The sequence below is a fragment of the Myodes glareolus genome, chromosome 6 (genome assembly GCF_982192425.1).
Source record: "Myodes glareolus chromosome 6, mMyoGla1.1, whole genome shotgun sequence".
NCBI lineage: Eukaryota > Metazoa > Chordata > Mammalia > Rodentia > Cricetidae > Myodes > Myodes glareolus.
This window is the reverse complement of record NC_142031.1, coordinates 82,396,927-82,420,673: the sequence shown is the minus strand read 5'-3', so window position 1 is coordinate 82,420,673 and position 23,747 is coordinate 82,396,927. Positions and strand designations below refer to the sequence as shown.

Sequence of the window (23,747 nt, the reverse complement as noted above, 5' to 3'; positions counted from 1 at the left end):
ATGTGGAAGTGTAAGCCAAATAACCCTTTCCTCCCAGCTTGCTGTGATCATGGTGTTTAAACACAGCAACAGTAACCCTAACTAAGACAGAAACTGGTACCAGGGTAGGGTATTGCTGTGACAGACCTGACTTGTGTCTTTGAGAGAACCATGGAAGGATTTTGGGATTTTGGGCTGGCAAAGCCACTGAGTATTCAAACCTTGGTGAGCTGTTGTGTGGGAGCTTGGAAGATGAGAATGTTGAGAGAAGGGCAGAGGATGGAGGCCTGGCGTGTGAAGTTCCAGAAAGAAGTCTGAGAGTCATTATAGACTCTCCCAGGGTCATTGCATATCTGAATTCAGAATCTGTGGTTCTGGTCAGGTGAGGCTGAAGTGTCAGACAGGAGTAGCAAGAGACCAGCACCACTGAAGGGAAACCTTTGCATTACCGGGACAATTGACCCTAGTTACCTGAAGCTGAGAAATTAGCTGTGATTAAGAAGAGACCAATGCTGGACAGCGGTGGATGAAACCTTTAATCCCAGAACTGGGGTGTAGTGTGAATTCCAATTAGTCTTAATAATAAAAACCCAGAGTCAGATATTGGGGTAAATGCTGAAAGATCAGAGAAGTAAAGGAGACAGTTACTAGAGAGACTTTTCACCTCTACCAAATCCTCAGCTGAACGGGGCAAGATCCTGTCTCCATGAATCCTCAGACTGAGTACCTGAGCTCCCATCTCCTCCTGCCTTATATTCCTCTCTCCGCCCAGCCATATCCCTTCTTGTCTCCATCTCCCTGTGCTGGGATTAAAGGTGAGAGCCACCATTGCCTGGTTCTGTTTCTCTTTTAGACTGGATCAATCTCACTTAGCCCAGAGTGGCCTTGAACTCACAAAGATCCTTTTGTCTCTGCCTCCCAAGTGCTGGGATTAAAGGTGTGCGCCACCGCTGTCTGGCCTCTATGACTAACTAGTGGCTAGCTCCACACTCTGATCTTCAGGCAAGCTTTATTTGTTAGATCACAAACAAAATATCACCACACTGGGGAGGCAGAAGCAGGCGAGTTTGAGGTCAGCCTGGCCTAGAGAGCAAGTTCTAATACAGCCAGGGCTACACAGCCAGGGCCCTGTCTCAAGAAGGAGAAGACCAGCATCACTGAGGTGAAGTCTGCGAAGTATTTCCTCAGGATCAGCACGCAGAAACTGTGTTTCGGAGGTGGCTAAGATTGTATCTCACACTGGCAGTTGAATGAACTTGGTAGTGTAAGAATCACGTAGGTGGTATACTGGTTCTAAAGGCATAAATGGGTCATTGTGCTAGTTTGAATGTAATCTGGCCCCCACAGGCTCAAAGGGAGTGGCACTATTTGGAGGTGTGGCCTTGTTGGAGTCATGGTGACACCATTGCCTGTGGATGAAGATGTAGAACTCTCAGCTCCTTCTCCAGCACCAGGTCTGCCTGCATGCTGCCGTGATGATAACGGACTGAATCTCTGAAACTGTAAGCCAGCCCCAATTAAATGTTTTCCTTGATAAGAGTTGCTGTGCTCATGGTGTCTCTTCATGGCAATAGAAACCCTAACTAAGACAGTCATGGAAAAGAGCTGAGGTTTGTACTGAGAGGCCGGGAGAGACCACTGGTGAAGGTCCAGCCTCAGCAGCAGCTGAGCTCAGGATAACACAGAGGATAATAATATAAAGGGGTAATACAGAGGAGTTGAGCTCCGGCATCATGAAGAGAGGCTATTGGTGAAAATGCAGCATTGTGGAGATGCTAATACCACGGGATGATGACCAAGAACAGCAGCAGGGGAGCCTAGGAGACAAGCTGTGTGCTGCAAAGGGCAATGCTGGAGGAGCTTAGAAGATGGGAGTGGATCCTACACATTGGACGTTCAGTTATTTACACAGTTGGAATTTGGCTTTGCTTTGATATAACTATGACTGTGCCCTGGTTTTTCCCTCTTGAAATAAGAAAGTATTTAACTTTCACTTCAGCTTTCATTTTTCTAGGAGCATACAGTTGAAAGACATTAAACTTTAAAAGACTTTGGATTTTTAAAAGAGACTGAATATTTTAAAGAGACTTAATTTTTAATTGCTAAATGTTGTAAAAAAGTTTATTTATTTTTATGTGCATTGATTGTTTTCCTGCATGTATGTCTATGTGATGGTGCCTATGTGACTCCCTGGAACTGGAGTTACGAACAGTTGTGAGCTGCCATGTGGGTGCTGGGAACTGAACCCAGTCCTCTGGAAGAGATTCCAGTGCTCTTAACTACTGAATCGTCTCTCCAGCCCTTAATTGTTTGAATTTTTAAAGGCCATGAGACTTGCAAGTTTGCAAAATGTTTTATATTGTGATGTCTTTATTAATATGTGATCTTGGGGATGAATAAGAAAGGAAGGGTTATGATTTAACAGTGTGTGTCTGTGTGTCAAGTTGATAAGGGTCAGTTGTACTGAATGGTTTTATGTCAATTTGGCGCAAGCTAGAGTCTTTGGAGAGGAGGCAGACTCAATTGAGAAAATGTTTCCATAAGATCAGGCTGCCGGCAAGCCTGTAGGGAATTTCCTCAATTAGTGATTTATATGGGGGGGGGCTCACCCCAATGTGAGTGAGGTCACCCCAGGGTGGTAATTCTGGGTTCTATAAGAAAGCAGGCTGAGTAAAGTATGTGAGTAGCAGTGAGCAGCTCCCCTCATGGCCCCTGCATTAGCTGCTGCCGCCAGTTTCCTGCCCTGCTTGAGTTCCTGTCTTGACTTCCTGATGAACTGTGATGTGGAAGTGTAAGCCAAATAAACCCTTTCCTTCCAACTTGTTGTGATCATGGTGTTTTAGTACAGCAACAGTAATAGTGTGTGTAGAGACCATCCACATATGTGTGTATAAAGGTTTATTGATGTATTTATTGTGTGTATGAGTGTTTTTCCTGTACATATATCTGTGTACCACTTGTATGCAGTACCTACAGAGGCCAGAAGAGGGCATTGGATCCTCTGGAAATAAAGTTTGAGATGGTTGTAAGCTGTCTTGTGGGCACTGGGAATCAACCCGAGGTCTTCGGTAAGAGCAACAAGTGCTCTTAATTGCTAAACCATCTCTCTAGTTCCAACCTTGCTCCTTAAGGGAGTCTTTTGCTGGCCTGGAACTTGCCAAGTAGGGTAGACTTACTAGGCAGCAAGCCCCAGGCATCCACCTATCTACACCTCCCCAATTCTGGGATTCCTAGTGCACATGAGCCATCATGCCCAGCTTCATGCTTCTTAGTTTTATTATTTATTTATTTGTTTATTTTGATGTGATGTACATTTGGTTGTTGCTATGCTAAGCAAGTGCATGATCTACCACTGAGCTGAATTCACAGATCCTTTGTGTGTTTGGAACAGGGTCTGACTATACATAGCTCAGATTGGCCTTGAACTCATTATGTAGGCCCATAGTGGGACCAAACTTATGGCAATACTCTTGCCTCCACCTTCTGAGTGCTAGAACTGCAGGTGGGGACAGCATGCCCAGCTTAGGAGACATTGTTATCTTCACTTTCCAGAGACCTAACCTAGCCAAGGAGTTGTAGTAACCGTTCTTGCTCCAATAGTCCACGGTTTGGAAGTGACCGAACCGAGCTGGGCTCTAGGCAGGCAGCTGCAGCTGGTGTAGCTAGTATGGCCCCAGCTCACACTGGCAAGGCTAAGGGAACAGTCCTCACACGTGGGACAGCATCAGAGGAGGAAGGGACTCAAATGATTCCTGGTACTCCCTTGTTTAAAGGTTGGAGAGACCGAGTCACCTGGTGGTGATATGCCCAGCCCAAAGCCACACAGTTGCTGACCCTGATTCTACTGCTTCTCTGATCCCTGCCTCTACAGTGTTGTCTGAGGCCCAGAGAGTCTAGGCACAGTGAGGAGGTTGTGAGGAATGTAGACCCCCAAGGTTCTACCCTAGATCGAGCACGAACTGCAGAGTGAGGAAACACTGGGTGATTCCTCTGTCCTGTACAACATGAGAGAGACTGCATGAAGGACCCTGTCTTTCTAGTCTACAACATCTGTCCTGAAGACAAGGGATTGTAAAACTTTAAACTGTAAGGCACTGGGTTTCCTACCACAGTCACCCCAGCACGAGTCTTCTGAGACCCAGGGGAAGCAAATGGAGCCAGTCGTTCTAGGGCCCAGATACTCATGTTATCAGTGACCCACTGATGAGCCAGTTTAGTTCTGTCCAAGCCCAGGAAAGTGACACTTAAAGTCAGGGTTCAAAACCTCCTTGCCACAGCCACTGTCCTCTAGAGGAAGTCTACAATTGGAAACTGTGCTTTCCTTTAGCAAACAGAGCCCACCCCAGAAAATGCTGCTACCAAGAAGCCATGCTTAACTCTGTTCTTTTGTGTCTAGAATTCCTTCCCAAGCTTTCTCAGGTTCTATGTGGATGAAGTTGCCCACATTGGGTGCCATTTGTAGTCAGAGTCTGTACATTCATTTCCCAGCCATCCAGACCCGAATAATCACACAAAAACTATACTAATTACAACACTGCTTAGCTGATAGCTCAGGCATATTTTTAGCTAGGTCTTGCATCTTAAATTATCCCATTTCTATTAATAGAAATATTAATTTGTATCTGTGTATCACCACGAGGCTGTGGCTTACCAGAATCTAGAACTTGGGAAATGAGTTCTAAGCCAGCCTTGGCCATATAGCAAGTTGCAGCCAGCCTGGGCTACATAGCAGGACTGTCTTAAGGAGAGAGGAGAGAGAGCGAGCGAGTGAGAGTGAGGTCAAATAGTAGCTGGCATCTCAGGGTAATGATTGGGAATCTTGCTTTGAGCACTAGTTAGCACAGCTCTGCTACAGTCTGTCTATCATGGCTCTGAATGGCTTTTGTTGACAAAATGTTCTTCTAAATGCTTAGAGAAAGCTCTAGAAGTTCTTCATGGTACTTGCAGCTATAAAACTTGAAGGGCGTTTTTGCTCCATTCGACTGGGGCCCTTGGGCAGTGTCAGCGCTGAGTGGAAGAATGCTCCCCATCAGCTGCCCGAGACCCAGAAAGAGGAGGGTCCAGATGTTCCTCTTCTCTTTGTCTTTGACGACCTGCAGCTGTCCCCATCTGTTTCTCCTCGTCCTTCTCACAACCAGTGCTCCCATAGGAGGCAGCCGTGGAGGCTGAAGATGCCATTGGCCCAATTCAGCATGATCCTAGAGAAAACCAGGTATCTATGTGGCCTGCAACCATGGAACAGTTAGAGGAAGGCTGTGCGACCTCTGTGAGGCTTTGTAGGAGCAGAGACTCACCTTAGGGAAGAGCCAACAATTCCTCCCTCTAAGAGGGCTGGCCAGAAGCTGTGAAGACAGCAACACCCACTGACTCAGCAGCTTCACTAGCGGTGCCCACTGACTCAGCAGTTTTCCTGCTGGAGACTCACCCCGAGGAGATGCTCAACAGAAGGAACAGGCCATATGCATCAAGATGCTCACTGTGGCATTACTCGAAATAGCCCAGGCAGGGAGCCACCCAGCTAGCCTGCAGCAAGGAAGCATCAACTACAAAGAATAGTATGCGCCTATTAAAAGCCACATGTGCAGCCATGTGGAAACATGGGCTTGACCTTGATGACACAACCGAGGGAAACAGTGGTCCATATCAGTTAGGACCTCTGTTTTCCTTCCTGCAGGGACCCGCAGACGTGAGAAGAGCTGTGTTGGAGCAGTGTTAGAGTATGGGAGACTTCTGTCTGAATCACTTGAACGATCACTGTTTACTGTGGTCTGGGTCAGCTAGGAGGTGTGTGTGGGCGGGGGGGGGGCGTTTCCTATTCATCTCCAGATGTCTGTCAGTCTCCCCAGTATCCTTCGAAACTGTCACAGCATCACTTTCCAACACAGGCAGTTAACAAAAGGAGGAAACGAGCGAGGGCAGCCTCCCCCCCTTCACTCCAGGTGCCAGTCCCACCTCCAGTTCTACTACATGCATGCTAGAAGAAACCCAAATGAATCATGCTAGTGACATTTGGTCTTATAATGTCTTAGTTTACTCTGCAGACAAAAAACATTTTAAAGACCCATGTTTTTGTTTTTTCAAGGGAGGGGTTGCGAGTAGAGTTCGGACTTGTTACTAGTCTGGTGACCAATTAATTAAGTGTGCCTAATTCTGAAGGCAGGAAGCTAAATCACGCAGAGCCGAAAGCGACAACTCTCCTACCTACCCCATGTCGTCTCTACCAGCACGATTTTAGCTTTACAGCTAAAAATCTCTGCCAGGAAACCTAATAAAAGGAAGCAAAAATATTTCTGTTACGACCAAGCTGCCATTTGAGAAAGACTTTTAAATATGTTCTCCTATATGTGTAAATCTGACAGCAGACGCATAATGAAAGCCCCAAGGGAAAGCTTCCTTTTAATCTTTTCAAAGCACACCAATAAAGCATCCTTTAAGATGTGAGATGATGGATTAATACTCCTTAGACTGTTCTGAGTTTCTCCAAGCCAGAGCGCTGCTGCTAAGAACACAGCCGGGACCCAGAGGAGTGAGAACTGCGGTTTTCATCGTTAGTTCACTGATCCCAGATGACGCAGGTAGCCGTGTATCAAAGGCCACCCTGGCATCTGCCTTAAACGCTGTTGCTCTGGGTATTTGTTAAATGGAGGATTGCCGACACCAACACGTTCATATTAAAATAAACTTAGTCCCCCACCCTGCAGGAAATTTGTCACCGGGAGTGAATGGGAGAAGCAGTAATTACCCAGGTTTTCAGATCTGTGTGAGCAATCGGGATGAATAATCGAGAGTATAAAGTGGACTTGTTAAACATCTTGCTTGAGCTCCTCAGACTTTCAACTACAGCTGAATAATCACAGGCACATTTCCCCACAGGGTCTGTGCTGTGTGAACACGTGTGTGCTTACACAGTTGCAAAACGCCCAGCACAGGATATGGAGCCCTGTTAAAGCCAAATGTTAGGAGAAATAGTCCCTCTCTGTGATGTTCCATCTGACCTTGAATGCACGTGGCCAACCGGAACCTTCCTTTACTACTGAAGGCCAATCCCTGTCTTTTCTGTTGCTTCCCTGAATATGTGCTCTTGGGAGTGAGAGTCCGTGGACCACACTTCTCCAGATTGTCCCCTGCTTAGTAGGGCCCATCTCTGATTTTCTGTAATTTGTATTGGCTTTTGCCTATCTATGACCTACAGCAGCTTCTAACTCATCTTCCTGGAATATCTGTGTGACTCCTTTGAGCTTTTTTTTATATATATATATATATATATATATATATATACTTAATCAGTTGCTGGCCTGACTAGCAAATTGGTTCCAATCTTAGTGTCAGATTTATGCATGTATACAGGCAGACAGACAGACAGATATACACACATACAAGCAGATACACATCACTAGTATTTCAGTTTCCAATAAGGATATTCCCACTGCTATGTGTATGAAATTACTGTAACATACACCACACAAATTCAGCTCTGGGTTGAGGTGAATCCTTCATTAGCCATGTGACCTTGTATAAATCTCCTAATACTATACCACACAGGCTTGAGTGAAGGTCCCTTCTTTCTGGTCATCTGTAGTGAGGATGGCTAACATATTATGTATCTTGGCTGCTCACAGTGAAGCATGCTTATAGAACACGTGGAACACAGGTTAACCTTTCAAACCATAGCACTGGGCCTGACACACACAATACTTTGTAGTTATGAAATGAGTGAAGGGTTGTCTATACGAAAACCACACAGATCATTTATCTGAGCCAGATAAACAACATCGAAAGTCCTCATTTCATTAGGCGGGGTATATAGTCGGACCCCTGAATCCCACACTGTTGCATGACTCACACACCCTATGGTGTTCGTTGATCAAGTAAAACCCAGAACATGATAGTCTTCCTCTTCCCAGATGAGGGGCAGACTAGAGGACCCCAACTATCCACCAATGACTGAGCTTTGGTTCCCTGCGTGGTTGCACCCACAACTACATCAGTTATAATAACAACTGGATATTTAAAGGGAAGGACATATATAAGCAGAAACTTAGCTGCCATATGCAGCTCTCCACTGAAATCTCAATCAAGTACATCTTTCACAGAAAAGGCTGAAAGAATAATCACACTGGCTGGGGACTCAGCAGAACTTACTGGCTGACATTAAGAGGACCAATTTAAACCACCATCCCCAAGTGTCGCAGCAGGCAGGCAGCTGGTAGACACTACACATACGGCAGTTTTGGTGTCCCCGCAGAGGGCCAGTTCAATTCAGAGCCATCCACAGTCTGGTACTAGCGTTGGCCTGCAGATTTGGGAAGCAGCTTGCTAGGTCCTTGCTAACATAGCCAGAAGCTTTGGTGTAGCCTGTCCACATTGCCTGCCTACCCAATCCTGATGGTAGATTAAAGACTGAGGCATGAAACAATTTCCAAACAAGAGGGGAAGCCCCCGAAGCCTGAAGGACAATGATGCTCATGAGAGACACAGAGTGAGCACAGGTCACAGAAATAGTCTCTTTGGATAGATTCACGGACTGTAGGGGAAGAGGAACTGGCACCACCTTCCGCTTATCTTGCAGTTTCACCAGGGAGCTAGAACATGTCACTGGGAGAACGGTACTGTGGTATAGGTGTACCTATATGTAGAAAAAGCAACAGGGAGTGTTTACGAGACGAGTATATGTCAACAATAAACTATAAATACATGATGTCATCCTCCAAGATTAAGCATCTTTAGTACTTTTAAAGCACTTAAAAAAAACCCCTCAAGTTGCTATAGCAACTCGATGCAGCTCTTAAAAGGGGATTTTGAGGGGGGTCATTTTATATCTTCAATCACCATAACAACATGATATATTTTTAAAGGATATTTTTATCTAATCTGTGTAGACTTTGGACTCAGTCCATATTTGCCTTTTCTATTTAAAATAATCAGATCAAGCATGACATGGGAGAAAAAACGATTGGAGGCAAGGGAGTGCTTTCACGGATGTACATACACACAGGGAGAGAGATGCAGAGAGACCTCTGCCTCTGTGCACATCCTGAACAAACCTGCCACCCCTCTCCTGGCCTCCAAGCAGCAGTAGGCAGGAGTCCACGCCCCGCACTCTGAACTGGCACGAGGAAAGGGTGTTTATAAAGTTCCTCACTTCTTTGCCCTGAACGTGCAGCCCCTTCCTCCCCAATCGCACCAGCAGAAGAGAATGTCTTCAGATGACTATTGTGGCCAGCAAGTGCTTCTCTTACCCTGAGACACAAACAGGGGTGGGTGAGACACAACCAAGCCTTGTCAAAGAATGTTTCTTCTGCTCTCTGTTTAGCTAAATAAATGGGGGAAGGTGGCCGTTTCATATGCTTCCAAACGCCTGAGACGAGGAGTAGGTGGGAGGGGGTAGACACAGAGGTGGCTGGAAATTGTCTCTCCAGAAGGAGCGCCAGGCGACTTCAATCTATCTGAAAAGGAGGGCTGGGGTCTCAAGAATCTGCACATTTCCTGCAAGGTTAAACAAACGTGAGCTGTTTATACCACAAGCATAACGTAAAGGCGACCATCCCATGGCTGTCCACTATTGGTTGCGAAGAGGGGAACAAACACATGAGGTCAAGAACTCTGAGAAGTTAGGGGTGTGGGAAAGGGGCCACCAAGGTGAATGATGTAAAACAGTTCAGGGGAAGGACTGGCTTGGGAATAACGGACTTTACTGTGAGGGGGTGGGGCAGTGTGGTCAGGAGAAGAGAATGTGAGGAGGAAATAAAAACGCTAGGAATGGACGAAGAAATGGCTTTTAAAATCACCTGCTGAGGATGGTGAGGCCTGGGTGGGTGGGCAATAGCAACCCTCGACACATGCTCTCTCTCACAAACGCCCTTACAGAGCACAAAACCAAGGAAGGAGCAGAGCCCAGACATGGAGGGCTCAGAGTACTTGGCACCTAGCTGACACACTGATGGCAGCTAAAGATGGTTCATTTGGGCCACCTTTCGCTCCGAATGCAGGGAAAAAGAGTAGGAGGCCCAGGGGATGGAGAACGAGACAAAAGTAAGCAAAGGGTATCAGAGAGGACCCATCCTCAGATCGATGGAAAGGACAGCGAGTGACAAACGCGCAGAGGAAAGACGCGCGGGACGCGCCGCTCACCTATGGTCGACACCACGGTGCCCACGAAGTAGAAGGCTCCGGGGAAGTCCCAACGCGGGCGCAGGGCGTCGGCACGGACCCCGGCGGCCAGTGCGGCCTCGTAGTGCCGGAGGAAGGCGCGCAGCTCCGGCTCCGCCACGCCGTGCGCCGCGCTGAAGTTGCGCAGCGTGGCGCCCCAGCGCGCCCGCGCCTCCGCCTCGCCTGGGCTCTCGAGCGCTGAGAAGACGGTGGCGCCCGCCACCAGGTAGAGGCCGATGAGCGCGGCCAGCAGCACGAAGCGCCCGGTGTCCTCGTTGAGGTGCGAGCGGCGGCAGCAGCAGCAGCAGCAGGAGGGGCGCGGCAGGCGGCGGCGGCAGCGGCGGGGCGGGGGCCGGGGGCTGCGGGAGGACATGGTCCGCAGCTCAACCCCGGGGCTGGGGCGGCGCTCGGAGCCGGGGCCGTGACATCCCCACCGCAGGAGCAGGAGCGTGAGGATGGTGGCCAGAGGTCTGGGGCCGCCGCGGAGCCCCTCTGCAGCCTCCCTGGAACCGGGACGGCAGGGAGCCTCCGCCTCCTGCCGGGCCTTCAGGCCACACACCGTGGGTCGTGTGGCCCAGCGGGCACCCGGGTTGGAGCGCTTCCCTCCGTTCCCCGACGCCTTACAGCCACCCGCGAATCGTCACTTGCTGCCCTCGGGCTCCGGACTCCGAAGCTAGGCCAGCGCCGCCCGGTGGCCGGAGTCCACGGGGCCCCGGGCCGCATACTCCTCTCCGGACAGGCCGTGGGGTTGCGGACAGGTTGAGCCGTGGAGTCTGGACGCCTAGGAGCGGAACACGGTGGCAGGGCACAGAGAGAGTCCTCTGGAGCGTCCCATGAGGTTGCTGGGGCTCGGTGGCGCCTAGGCGCAGCCTAGCAGGCGGTCCTGTTCCACCCCTGGGACTGAGCTGGCGGTGTCGGGTTGGGAGCCTCAGATCCAAGCCGAGTCCTCCGGGAAAGCGGTCCTTTCCCTTCCTTGCTACCGCCGAAGAGCTACCCGGCACGGAAAGGCGGAGTCACCGGAGCACGGGGCGGGGTGTTGGGGAGGGGTGAGTAGGGAAGGGAGGAAGGGGTGGAGAGTTGGGCTGCTGCGACGCCTCCGGGTCGTTCTGGCGGCACCAGCGCGACCCACCGGAGCAGGTGTCCCACTGCGGTGCTGGCTGTCAGCGTGCTAGACAACCGCGTCCTTCCTTCCCTGAGCTTGGGCTCCGGAATCTCTTCCTTTCTCAAGCCACTGGGAAACTTTGCTCAACTTGGTGCTTTGAGGTCTGAGGGGCTGCGGGGGCTATCGAGAGTCAAACCCGACTTCCGATTCTCGGGCTCCAGCCTGAAGTTTAAGTTCCCTTTGCTCACTCTTTTGTTCCTGAATCTAACCGCAGCGCCCGGACTCCGGCGAAGTCCTCTCGGGTAAAAGACACGGTTTGGGAACGGAGGACAGACTCCGGGCACCAAGGGAACCAGGGCGTCTGCTCCTCCTCCCGACCGAGCGGCCGGCGTCAGCACCGCGGACAGCGCATCAGTGCCGCAGACCTGGGTGGGAGGCTCTAGGCTGCGGGGGCTCCGCCACCCCGGGCGAGGTTGCTCACCCGAAACCCTGGTGCTCCCCAGACCCTCCCTGTTTCCCCTTCTACCTGCAGATTGTCCCCTACTCCACCCTGACGCAGGTGCGGTGGCCGAAACAGCGTGTCGCTAGGGTGCGGACGCTGCGGAATAGACTGGAGGAGGAGTCACGCGCAGGTGGGGGACTTGGGGCCACCAGAGCCGGAGGATCATAGGCCTGACACTGCTGGGGCTTCTCTGCTACCCTAGCTCACCCTCCCGAAGGACGAGAGTCTGGATATACAGCGGGTGCAGTGAAGGGAGAGAAGGGTAGAAGAAACTCGCTAGGAGAAACGGTGTGCTTTGGAACGCCCTAGGGAAGTCTCCTCCGCCCTACATCGGAGGGGAAAGATAGTGAGTGGTGCACACAGTCGCCAGTCCTTCCCTGCCCGGCAGAACCCAGTTTGGTTGAGGTCATAAAGTTGTGCAGAAGGAACGCTCTCGGTATAGACAGATAATACTGCCCTCTCTGGGTGGCCAGTCTCTTTTTTTTTAAATCCCCTTTCCTCTTTTGTTGGCCACGAGTCGGATCCTGATAACGATACGATATAGATAACAGGGTAGAAAAATACTGATGGTGACTTCTTAGACACTCCAGGTGTCTGCGAGAACGCTGGCAAAACATTGAACTGCCTCCGTCTTGCCCCCAGCCCAGGGCCAGGCTCGCTAATCTCCGCCATAGGAAAACGCCAAGCTAAGATCTCCTCAAAGTGGTGCTTGAAGCTTGGTGGTACTTAAGGTGGACTCCTCACTGAACAGCTGTGAAGCTGGGATCCCCCCCACCCAGTGCAGAGGCACAGACTGGCACTGGGGGCTGGAGAGGTGTGGAATGCTGAGTTGCACCTCTCTTGGGATGTGGATTATGACTAGCCAGGGGTGATGGAGGCTTGTATCTCAGAGACACTGCTCCAGTGTATGGGTAGAGGACCCCATGCTCCTTTTGAAATGCATAGATGGGGAGAAATCCACCTCCAGGCTTGGGATGTCTAATTGTGGTTTAAGGAGGAAACCGCTTATCCACTGAGAGCCCTGAGCACCCCGATTCACTGTGGAGCACAGTGGACGCTCTATCCAATCGCCAACCATCACCACCGCAAACTACTATTACTGCCAACTTCTCTTCCCAAGCCTTTGTCTCCCCTCAGATTCCTGCAGGAGTCAGCCCAGCTGACTGTTGCCCCAGTCAGCCGCTGCAGACAGCAACCTCTGGGACTGAAGTCCACTTGCCTGGTCATCTGGAAAGAGCCGTGACAGGTGTGGTTTCAGGAGATGTCCATGGAAGCTCCAGACACAGCTGAAAGGCACTGCCAGGTCTCTCCCGGCTTTGCCTGGGTTCCCAGAGCGGAGATGGCATGTTTGACTGCAGTGTCCTGTGCCTCTGGGTCCAACTCCTTGCCCGGCTGGCAGAGGGCCCACCCTGTCCACCAACCTGTGATTCTAGCTTGATTAGCAGAAACCCCTTGGCATCAGTTTCAACACCAAGTGACAAATCTACTTACGTAATAGAGAAATGATGAGTTCCCTGCTCGTAGATGTGGGTCCTTTAGGGAACCAGCCCCGTGATGAATGTGGCTTTTGTCCAATAAATCAATATCTAAGCCACTGACTGTGTCAACTGGCTATCTTCAGTGTTTTTACCTCAGCCCAGAATTGCCACAACAGCCCTAGAGATAGGGCTGGCTGTGGCAAAATTTCCCCACATAGGTCCGTCCTAACTGCCAGTCACCCTGCCCATTCGGTCTAGTCATGTGACTGATGCCTCTAAACCTCACTCTCAATGATTTCCTAACATTATACAAAGTTGGTGTTTAAGTCTTTGAGTTTGTGGTTCTGTGCCTTTAATTATGTGATTCCCAGAGTTAGGGGTCGGGGTGGGGGTGTCTCATCCTCGTTTTGCCTACTGCCTCTTATTCTTTAAGCAAGCTGTTTCCAATCTATCCACCAGGCCACTGCCTACGCTGTGGGCCCCTCTTCCTCAGCTTGTCAAATGTAGAGTCAGCTTAGATTTTCTTTTCTTTTAAATTTCTGATTTGGTGTGATTGTGTGCACGCAAACATCACCCCTGTATGTGTGTGAGGTCGGAAGACAACTTATGGGAGTTGGTTCTCTCTTCTACCACATTGGCTCTGAAGAGTGAATTCAGGTCATCAGGTTTAAGACCAAGCTCCCCTCCAGCATGGCCCACTGAGTAGCCTTGCCAACCCAGATTTCCTTCTTCTCATAAAACTTTCCCTTTGTAGGAGAGTCTGACCCAACTACTTGGATGCCGTCATTTCAACCCCAATCTTCTTGTATCTGTTATGTACTCAGGAACTTCAGACAGGACAAATGGACGGACACAACTTCTCTTCCCTCTTCCACTTCCTCTTTTCTTCCTCCCTTTCTGTCTTTTATAAGGGGAAGCATAATGCTGGAGTGTTAACCAGGAAAACTGGGTAAAGTCAGATTCAAACTCAACTGGTGTCTTCATACATCAGAACACAGCTAAGAGACACAGAATTTTGTATCTACCACATACAGAAATGCTGACAGTCATAGCGGCAGCAAGTGGGGACTGTTAGACCAGCTAATATGTGAAAAAATAAAGCATAGTATGTCTACACAACAGAACGCCCAGCAGTATGTGGGGTGGAGCACTGAAATGGGCAATGACATCTAACAATCTTGAAAGAATTGTACTTATAAGGAAAAAAAGTATCACAAAAGACCATATATTATGAATTCTAGTTTTATAAAATGTACATAAATGAGTAAATCCACAAAGACAAAAGCAATTCAGTAGTCACTTTAGGTTCATAGGGAGTGGCAGGCACTATTAGGAGGTGTGGCCTTGTTGAAGTGGGTGTAGTGTTGGAGGAACTAGGGGCTGACCTATGCCCCTAGGTCTCAGATGCTCAAGCCAAGCCCAGCGTGGAATTGTCTTTCTGCTGCCTGCTGTTCTGTATGTAGAACTCTCAGCTCCTTCTCCAGTACCTACCATATCTGCTTACACACTTCCATGCTTCTCACCATGAAGGAAGATAATGAGCTAAACCCTTGAAACTATAAGTCAGCTCTAGTTAAATGCTTTTCTTTATAAGAGTTGCTGTGATCATTGTGTCTCTTCACAGTGATAGAAACCCTACAACCAGGGTGGATGTGAAGGAATGGATGGTTGAGTTTCTGTTGGAAGGCAGTGGAAATAGTCTAAAGTTGATGGTAGTGATGATGTATGATTTCATCAAGAGACTCAAAAGCATCCAGTTGTGTATTGGAAATCTTGGAATTGCAGGTTATGTGAACCAAAGCTCACTAAAGCTGTGTAAGAAGCAGAAGTGTAATTGATTTGACAAGTTTTTATTTAAAAAATAGAACCAGGCATGGTGACCCATTTTTGTAATCACAGCATGTGGAGGGTGAAGCGGTATGGTTATGAATTTCAGAACAGGTTGGTTGCATAGTGAGAATATGTTACAAACAAATAAAGACACACACACCCCCAGGAAAATAATTCCTCCCTTCCTTCCTCCCTCCCTCTCTCCCTCCCTCCCTCTCTCTCTTCCTTCCTTTCTTCCTTCACTCTGTAGACCAGGCTGGTCTGCAACCCACAGAGATTCACCTGCCCCTGTCTCCTGGGTGCTGAGATGAAAGATGTGTACATCCATACTCATTGAAAAATGATTTATTAAAAAAATAAACTAAGTAGTGTAGAAGGGGCTGGTGTAGCTCAGTTGATTGAGAGCTTGCCTCCTGGGTTCAATCCAAGCACTACATAACACCCTGTGATGGCACATGTCTGTAACCCCAACAGAGGCAGGGGATCAGATGTTCAAAATACATGATGAGTTTGCAGCCAGGTTGGGCTACACGTAATTCTCTCTCAAAAACAACAAAAACATGGAGAATTTGAGCCAGTTTAGCTGTGGTAAAGAGAAAAGTGATTATAAAATTTAGTTTGAACAAAGGAATTTGTTCCAGGAAATGCTTTCTTTTCAAAATTAATCTGTGTTGGCAAAATTTTGTTAGAATGCTGCATTATAAGTAGCAGATTTAAGATGTGTCGGGTGCCTCCAAACCTTCTTGATCTTCTCAGAACTGCTGAAACACTATTATCTGGGTTCTTTACCAGTCCTGGGTGTCCGGCCCTCTCTGAAGTGCAGCTGGTAAACTTCCTTCCGTTCTGGGGCCGTTGCCTATGCTTCACGGACACTTTCTGTCTCCCTTGCCATCCGTTGACACTGGAGTTCACGCCTTCATCACTTCAGCATCATAGTATAGTTTGAGGTCTGCTGTTGTAACTCCAGTGTGGTTCTTATTCCTTAGGATTGTTTCGACTGTTTGTGGTCTTTTCTGGTTTTATATAAATACTTTGTTTTTTTTTTAGACCTGTAAAATATGACATGATAATTTGATAACTATTGCATTAATTCTGTATATTAATGTGGCAGCATAAACACTTTCACAGTATTAATTCTGTGAATTAATATTCAGGAACATGGAATATTTTCGCATCTTTTAGTACCTTCTGTACTTTTCTTTTCCAATATCTTTCATTGTAGAGACCGTTCACCTCTTTGGTTAAATATATTCCTAAATACTCAATTTTGAGGGAATTAATTTGGATGAAATATTATTTCCAATTTACTCACAAGAGAGTAGACTATTAGTATAAATGAAGGCTAATGTTTTATATATATATATTGATTTTTTTTCTCTCCCACAGCTTCACTATGCTTATTAGGTCCCAGGGTTTTCTAGTAGACTCAATAAATAGAAGAAAAGAATTGTGTTGTCTGGAAGCAGGGCTAGTTTGACTTCTTCTCTTCCTATTACCCCTTTTATGTCTTTCTCTTATCTGATGATGTGGGAGTCCCCTCTGTGTATTGCTGGTATTGGTTAATGAATAAAGAAACTGCCCTGGCCTGATAGGGCAGAAATTAGGTAGGTGGAGAAGACAGAACTGAATTCTGGGAGGAAGAAAGCAGAGTCAGAGAGATACCATGGATCCACCGCCGGAGATAGACATGGGGAACTTTTGCTGGTAGGCCACGACCTCATGGTGATATACAGATTAATAGAAATGGGTTAAATCAAGATGTGAGAATTAACCAATAATAGGCTAGAGCTAATGGGCCAAGCAGTGATTTAATTAATACAATTTCTGTGTGATTATTTCGGGGCCAAGCTAGCCAGGTGGCCAGGGCGAACAGGCTGGTTCTCTTTTACAGTCTGACTACTGTAGCTAAGATTTTGAACATTATACTGAATAAAGAGAGTAGAGTGGATACCTGATCTTATTTCTAATTGTAGAGGAAATGCTCTCAGTTTGTCTCCATTTAATATAATGTTGGTAAAGGTTTGCTGGACAGAACCTTTACCATTTTGAAGTGTGTTTCATCCATTCCTAAAATCTTTGGAACTTTTATCGCAAAAGCATGTTGAACTTTGTCAAATGCCTTTTCAGTGTCAATTAAAATAATTACATTGTTTCTGTCCTTAGTTTGTTTATATAGTGTAGTACATACATTGATTTATGTTTATTGAACCAATCTTGACTTTCTGGGACAAAGCCCAGTTGGTCATAATGTAAGCTTTCCTTAATGTGTTCCTGCATTTGGTTTGTAAACATTTTGTTAAAAAAAATTTGCATCTATGGTCATCAAAGAAATCGTAGTTGTTTTTATTTGTCTTTACTTAGGTTTGGTATAAAGATGATACTGACATCATAGAATGCATTTTTCCACTTTCTGTGTTGAGGAAGAAGCTTAGAAGAACTGGTGTGAAATATAAGTCGAAAAGGTGGGAGTGGATTTGGGTAATGGGCACAAGTGATGAAAGAATATGGAGCTAATTGTTTTTCTACTTCTAATTCTGTCGTGTTTTTTTTTTTGATTTGGTTGTGGATACACGCATAAAATATATTCAGTACTGAAAGTGTAAAATTTCATGTGAAACTTCACAGCTTCTGTTTCAGTGCCAATTTTAACTGTGTATGAGTTCATTGAGCACCACAGACTTTGGCTATGGCTAATTTGGGTGTGTCATGCTTTATTTGGAAAGGTTTTTTAATAATAAAGTTTATTTTAAAAACTGGAGGAAGTTGGTTGTCTCTAGCCTGTGAAAGATTGCTTATGTTTCCTTCTTGGTTGTTCAAGGGTCCTTCCTACATTGTCTTGAAATTAGGACTGTATTTTCCTCAGTGATTTGGCCAATGTTTCTTCTTGCCAGTCCCACAGAATGGCAGAGGGGTAAGCCAATGGGTGGGGTGGCAGAGACAATTGCTGATCCAGTGTGTGACCAGGGAGACTTGTTAGAGAGAAGGGCATGGAAGGGACAGACTGTGGGCTGGGGGCTATGTGACAGCCCCCTGAGAAGAAATTGTTCTGAGGAAAGAGAAAACTGGCCGAAGCCTGGGGCTTGCACAAGGGCTAAGTGAGTGGATGCCATGGGATATAATTGATGATGGGTGTACCATAGCTCTGACCTCCTGGAGTCACTTGTCATCTGAAGACAAGGTGACGCCTCAATTTATGACCAGAGAAGAGTACATCCTTGATACCCAGTGTGGATCTTCATGGGAAAGTGGTATCTGATCAGCAATAGATACGTAGTGTCACAAAGGAGGCAAGGTCACAGGCAGCCACATAGCACTTCTGCTGTCTTGCTCTGGCACTGACTTACAACTGTCAGTTAAAAGATAGGGTTCTTAGATGAGTAAACCTCACGTGGAAGGTGCCGCTGTCGATTATCAGCCTATCTGCCAGTCTAGCTGTGCTTTTGACATCCAAAGTCCCTAACTGTTGTTGTAAAACTGTAATTCTCCCTCTACATTTGTCAGTGTTTATTCCGGGGCTCTATTATTTGGTGTTTATGTTTTAGGAGAGTTAGGCTTTGTTGATGAATTTACTCTTTTATTACTATGCAGTCTTCCTTTCTCTCTCTCTTTTCTTTTCTCTCTCCCTCTCTCTCTTTTTCCTAAAGTCTAGTTTGTCTAAGAATAGCATAGCTACCCAGCTCTCTTTTAGTCACTGGTTTTTAAAGGACGTCTTTTGGGGGCGTGGAAAGTAGCTCGGTGGCTAAAAGTGCTTGCTGCTCTTTCAGAGGAGCAGAGTTCAGTTCCAGCACCCACACCAGGCAGCTCACCAGCCGGCCACTGGTGAGTGGCCAGTGCATGCACACACACAGACACAGACACACACAGACAGACAGACACACACACATTTTTAAGGAAGAATTGCTTTTTATTCCTCCAGGACTAGGGATTGTACCCAGTGCTGTGCACGTACTAAGTCTACGCTCTACACTGAGTTACATGGGCCACATCCCCTCCCCTCCCCATACTGGGATTGAACCCAGACTCCACACATGCTAGGCAAGTGCTCTGCTCCTGGCCTGTACCTCAGGCCCTCAAGGAGTATGGTTTCTATTCTTTTACTTCCAATTTCTATCTTTGGGTATTAAATGACTCTCTTATGAATTGCATATAGTTGGATAGACTCAGAGTTTTAAGAATAAAAATAACTTAAGGAATTTCTTCATTGTCCAGTGATTCCTTGATAAGCTTCTTTTTTTTTTGTGTGTGTGTGTGTGTCTATGTGTGCCTCTGTGTGTGTGTGTGTGTGATGAAACCTAGGGACCTGCACATGCTATGCAAGAACTCTACCACTGAGATAACCCCTCGCCTCTTCCTGGTGCTTTTAAAATAACTAATAAGTAGATATTTATTGAGAACCCACCAGATACAAAGCAGCATACTAGGTAGTGTACACAGAGCATGGAACCCTGGCTGTGTGCAGGTTCCTAACAAGCTCTGCTCTTCTCGGAGCCTGGCTGGGGACAGCACACATGTATGAAGCACTGAGAACTGTGTCTCAGCACATATGGCTCAGAGCTGTCTCTGTGCTGCTGGTCATGGAGGATGGAGCAGAGAGCCTGTGGTGAGGGCTGCAGTAGAGGCAGTTAGAGATGGCAGGGGGGCTGTGGGGTGGGCCTGAGGGTGGGTAAGAGTGTGACTGGAGGGGAAGGAACACCCCAACTGAAAGGATTGTCCTAGGTGCAAGCGTGGGAGCAGGAAGAAGCACATGGAGATTGGGACTCTGTGATGAGCAGATGACTGTGCAGGAAGAACCGGCTCGCTGCTTCATTATGTGTGGCCCCATTGGCCGGACTCTCACGGCGACTTCAGGGTCTGCAGCGACTCACTCTGTAAAACCCCCTCCAGGAATGAGCATCAGGTAGCTCGTATTGGTAGACTTGTGCTGGATGAAACCAACTTAGGTCAGATTTTCAGGGTTCCCACATGTGTTCCCACATAGCCAGGCTTCAGCTACACCTGCAGGCAGGAAGCCAGATGAATAAGGAGTACCCTGTGTGGAGTCAGGGGCTGTGGTCCTAAAACCCTGCCGAGAGCTTTGGTTTCCACCTCTGTCTGTGGGAAGAAGGCGCCTTATTTTTATATCGCCATGGAATCTGTGTATAAGTGGACCCGCCAATTGTCCCAGCTGACAAGAATCCCAGGGTAGAGAAGAGCCTTAGAGTCACTGAGAGCCAGTTTATCTCAGCCTTCCATCCAGATAGCTAGGGATTCCCTGTCTAAACATGCCCATAGGAGTCAGTATTTCCACTGAGAAATGACTTCTAAATGCTTGCTTCAACCCCTTCCTCGTTTTCTTCTTCTTTTTTGGTTTTTCGAGACAGGGTTTCTCTATGTAATAGCCCTAGCTGTCCCGGAACTCACTTCATAGACCAGCCTGGGCTCCAACTCACAGAGATCTGCCTGCCTCTGCTTCCTGAGTGTTGGGATCAAAGGAGTGCACCATTGTGCCCAGCTACTTCTTTTATTTAAAATCCTATCCATAAGTAAGGACATGAAACATGTATTGATTTTTTTTTTGTCTCAAATAGATTTTGACATTACCTTTTAAGACCCTGCAGCCGACATGGGGAAAAAAGCTGAGTCCCTGTAGCCAACACTGAGGACCGGATGAGTTGGAAGTCTGAGAATATCAGACCGACCTTTTGAGGGAGATTGGGCAATCGTGTTAGCCAGGAAACCTTTATTTTACTTTTTATTTACTTATTTATTTTTAGATAGGGTCTCACTGTGTAGTTTTGGCTGACCTTGAACTTTTGACATCTGCCTGCTTCTGGCCAGGTACTGGGATTAAAGGTGTGCGCTGGGCAGTTTTTGACAATGGGGTGAGGTGCCCAGGAGCAGGAGTAAAGGGATACAGGAGAATGTGCAGGGATAATGGGAGTCCTTGCCTTTACCTTGACTGTGGCTGGGACACCTGTAACAGCGGACAGAACACAAAACACCAGATTAAACTCTAAGAATGGAGAGGGAAGCTGAGACTAATGGTTCTTGTAAGTACTCCAGAAGTGAGCCTTGGGAGTGGGGAAGCAGGCCGGGGTGTGGAGTAATATGGTATCTGCAGGGGAAGCATCAGTGGAGGATGGGGGGGAATCATTTTGAGGACGTCTTTTTGAGTATCATATACATCACCAGGCTTCAAGATAAGGAATGCTCCTGAGGATGGGTCTGTGAACGCTGCACACATGGACTGAGAGTGTAGCTCATAGGTAGAATGTTTACTTAGCATACAGGGAGCCCGGGATTGGGTTCCTCACTACATGCTTGCAACCCACGAACTCAGAAGGTAGATGCAGAGGACCAGAAGTTCAAGGTCATTCAAAACCAAATGTCTCAAAAATAAAAGAAAACAAATGATTTCCACACCTGTGCTATGTGCTAGGCACCGTGCTTTCAAGGGTTCTAACTCATTACAGATGGTGTTAATTATAATTATTGGACAGGAAGGAGCATGGGAAGGACACAATGTAGGTGGAATTCCAGGCAAGGATGCTCAGGCACACAGAAAAGTCAGAGGTACCGACCTCCAGCATGTTTTCAAACTCCTTCAGCGATGGCTTCCGGGGACAGAATTGTACCGCTGGGTGGTCCTCCCTCGTGCATCTGAGCCCAGGAGACTCCCATTGAATAGCAGTCTCCAGCTTGGCACCCTCGGCTTTTTAGCCTCTTTAGGATGGAAAGATGAGAGAGCGGAGGGGTTGGCTCCGGAGAGACTGACTGGATTTAGCTCTTAGGTATGAAGCCCCTCTCCTAAAGACTCTTGTGTTGAAGGCCTCAGCTGCCATAACAAGTTGCTGAGAGCTCATTGGCTCCTGGGGTCTTTGAACTAAACAATGGATTATTCCCTTGAGGGAGTCTTAATCTAATGGCGTTACTGGGAGGTGGTAGAAAGTAGGAGGTGGGCCTTGTGGAAGGAAGCAGGTTCTTGTGAGAATGTTCTGGAACTATGTAGTCTGTCCCTGCTCCCTTCATTCTTGCCCTGCTGCTTTTTGACCTCCGTGAAATGATCAGCTCTGCCCCATCTCAACTCCATGCTGCGGAGTTCTGCCCAGAAACAGCAAAGCCAGCCATGGACTGCAACCCTTGACTGCACAGCCTGAATGAGTCTGACCTCCTTCAAGGTCCTTCTCCCAGGTGGTTGTCACAGTGACCAAAGGAAAAATCAACAAATATACAGCAAGGGTTTCTTCTTGGGCAGAAAGTTCTGAGTGAATTTACTCTTGAACACAATTACAGCCTGGGAGAGATATCCTCACTGTTTTGTGCATTCGTTTCGCTAGAGTAAGAAGTCTAGAATACTGTGACCTGAAGCTAACGAGCCAGCACAGCGCCTGTGTGGTCTACCCTGGGAGCTACCCTACCCTCGGCTTCCCTGGTGAGCAGATCTCTGTCCAGAAGGCCCAGGCTGGGTGGGAGAAGACGCTCCAGGGAAAGGACTCATTTCAGAGGCTCTGTTCTCTCTTCCTGCTCCCCCACAGGTCTCCAAGGGCCCTACGTTCCTTAGGAATGTTCCAGTCTCATTTGTTCACTTCTTTGTCTCCAGGCAGAGTAGCCTTGTGGGAGTGGGTGAGGTTAGGCCTGCTGGCTACAGGGCTTTGAAAACCTGCTAGGAATAGGGGGAAGGGAGAAGCCTGGGTGGTTGATTCCAGCCAGTTACTTCAAGTCCATTCCCCCCTCAGTACAGTCTCCACGGCTGTTTCTTTTCTGACTTTTGCTTGGTCTATGCACCTTGTTTGACTCCCTCAAGCCCAGAAGGGTAATTCTAGCCTCCTCCTAGGAGCTCCTAGGGTCTGTTCTTTTGGACCTAACCTACCTTTAACTGTGTCTACCATGCCCTAGAAACAGTCTCAGCTTCACTCAATACGCACAGCATCTCCACTGCCTCTTCCTCCCTCCTTTCTACTGGAAGACTCTTTTGGAGCATAGCAACAGAAATGCCATTGACTCCCAGGCTGGATAATTCTGCTGCTGGTGGTCTTTCTCCCAGAATGGATTTGGCCTGTTGTGAACCAACACTCAACTAGTACCAGCCTGTGTGGGTATGTCAACAATGAGGAGAAAGGTCACATGACAGGCTCCCACTTATTTACAATTTCCATAATACAGGGAGACAGAAAATAGATTTAGAAAGTGTGTTCCCAGAGCTTCACATTCTTTTCCTTCCAGTGTGTTTTGGTATTTGTTAATTCAGCAAATAGCTAGAGTTCTCTGATCAGGCAGGGAATTTTATTTGCTAGCTAAAGAGTAGGGAGAAGTCATGCATGAACATACCCAAGATTGGATTCAGAGACTGCGTTCATGAAATCATTAGAGATTTTTATGGAAAAAAATGTTGTATGAAAACATTCCTGGGAAGATGGAACCTGTTTACTCATCCTCGACAGGGAGCCAACAACAGATCAAAGGAATGATACTATCTAAGTCAAACCCGTTAAACCAGTGAATTAGGGTTGTTTACAGGAGCATACATAACTCAAAGGCCACCTCCTCACTGTATACCCACTCTAGCGTGGCTCACAGAAGCAGTATACTCACTGTAGCGTGGCTAATGACTCACAAAAGCTGGAACCCTGGTGTCTCCCTTTGTAGATTGGGGAGTCTCCTCATCAGTCCATTGTAAATTTCAGGGACTGCTGAGACTTGTGAGTTATTTACTTCCCATGGAAGTCTT

General features: G+C 47.5%; 1 protein-coding gene across 1 annotated transcript in view; it reads right to left on the bottom strand.

The window, feature by feature from the left end:
- The window catches only part of Kcnk12 (potassium two pore domain channel subfamily K member 12), a 60,351-nt gene extending 48,538 nt beyond the window's left edge, over positions 1 to 11,813 (bottom strand). The window contains exon 1 of the mRNA XM_085690941.2: positions 10,111 to 11,813. Coding sequence (XP_085547067.1) covers positions 10,111 to 10,501 — 391 coding nt within the window. The 5' untranslated portion in view covers positions 10,502 to 11,813. The remainder of the gene's footprint in view (positions 1 to 10,110) is intronic.
- Between the last annotated feature and the right edge of the window lie 11,934 nt (positions 11,814 to 23,747).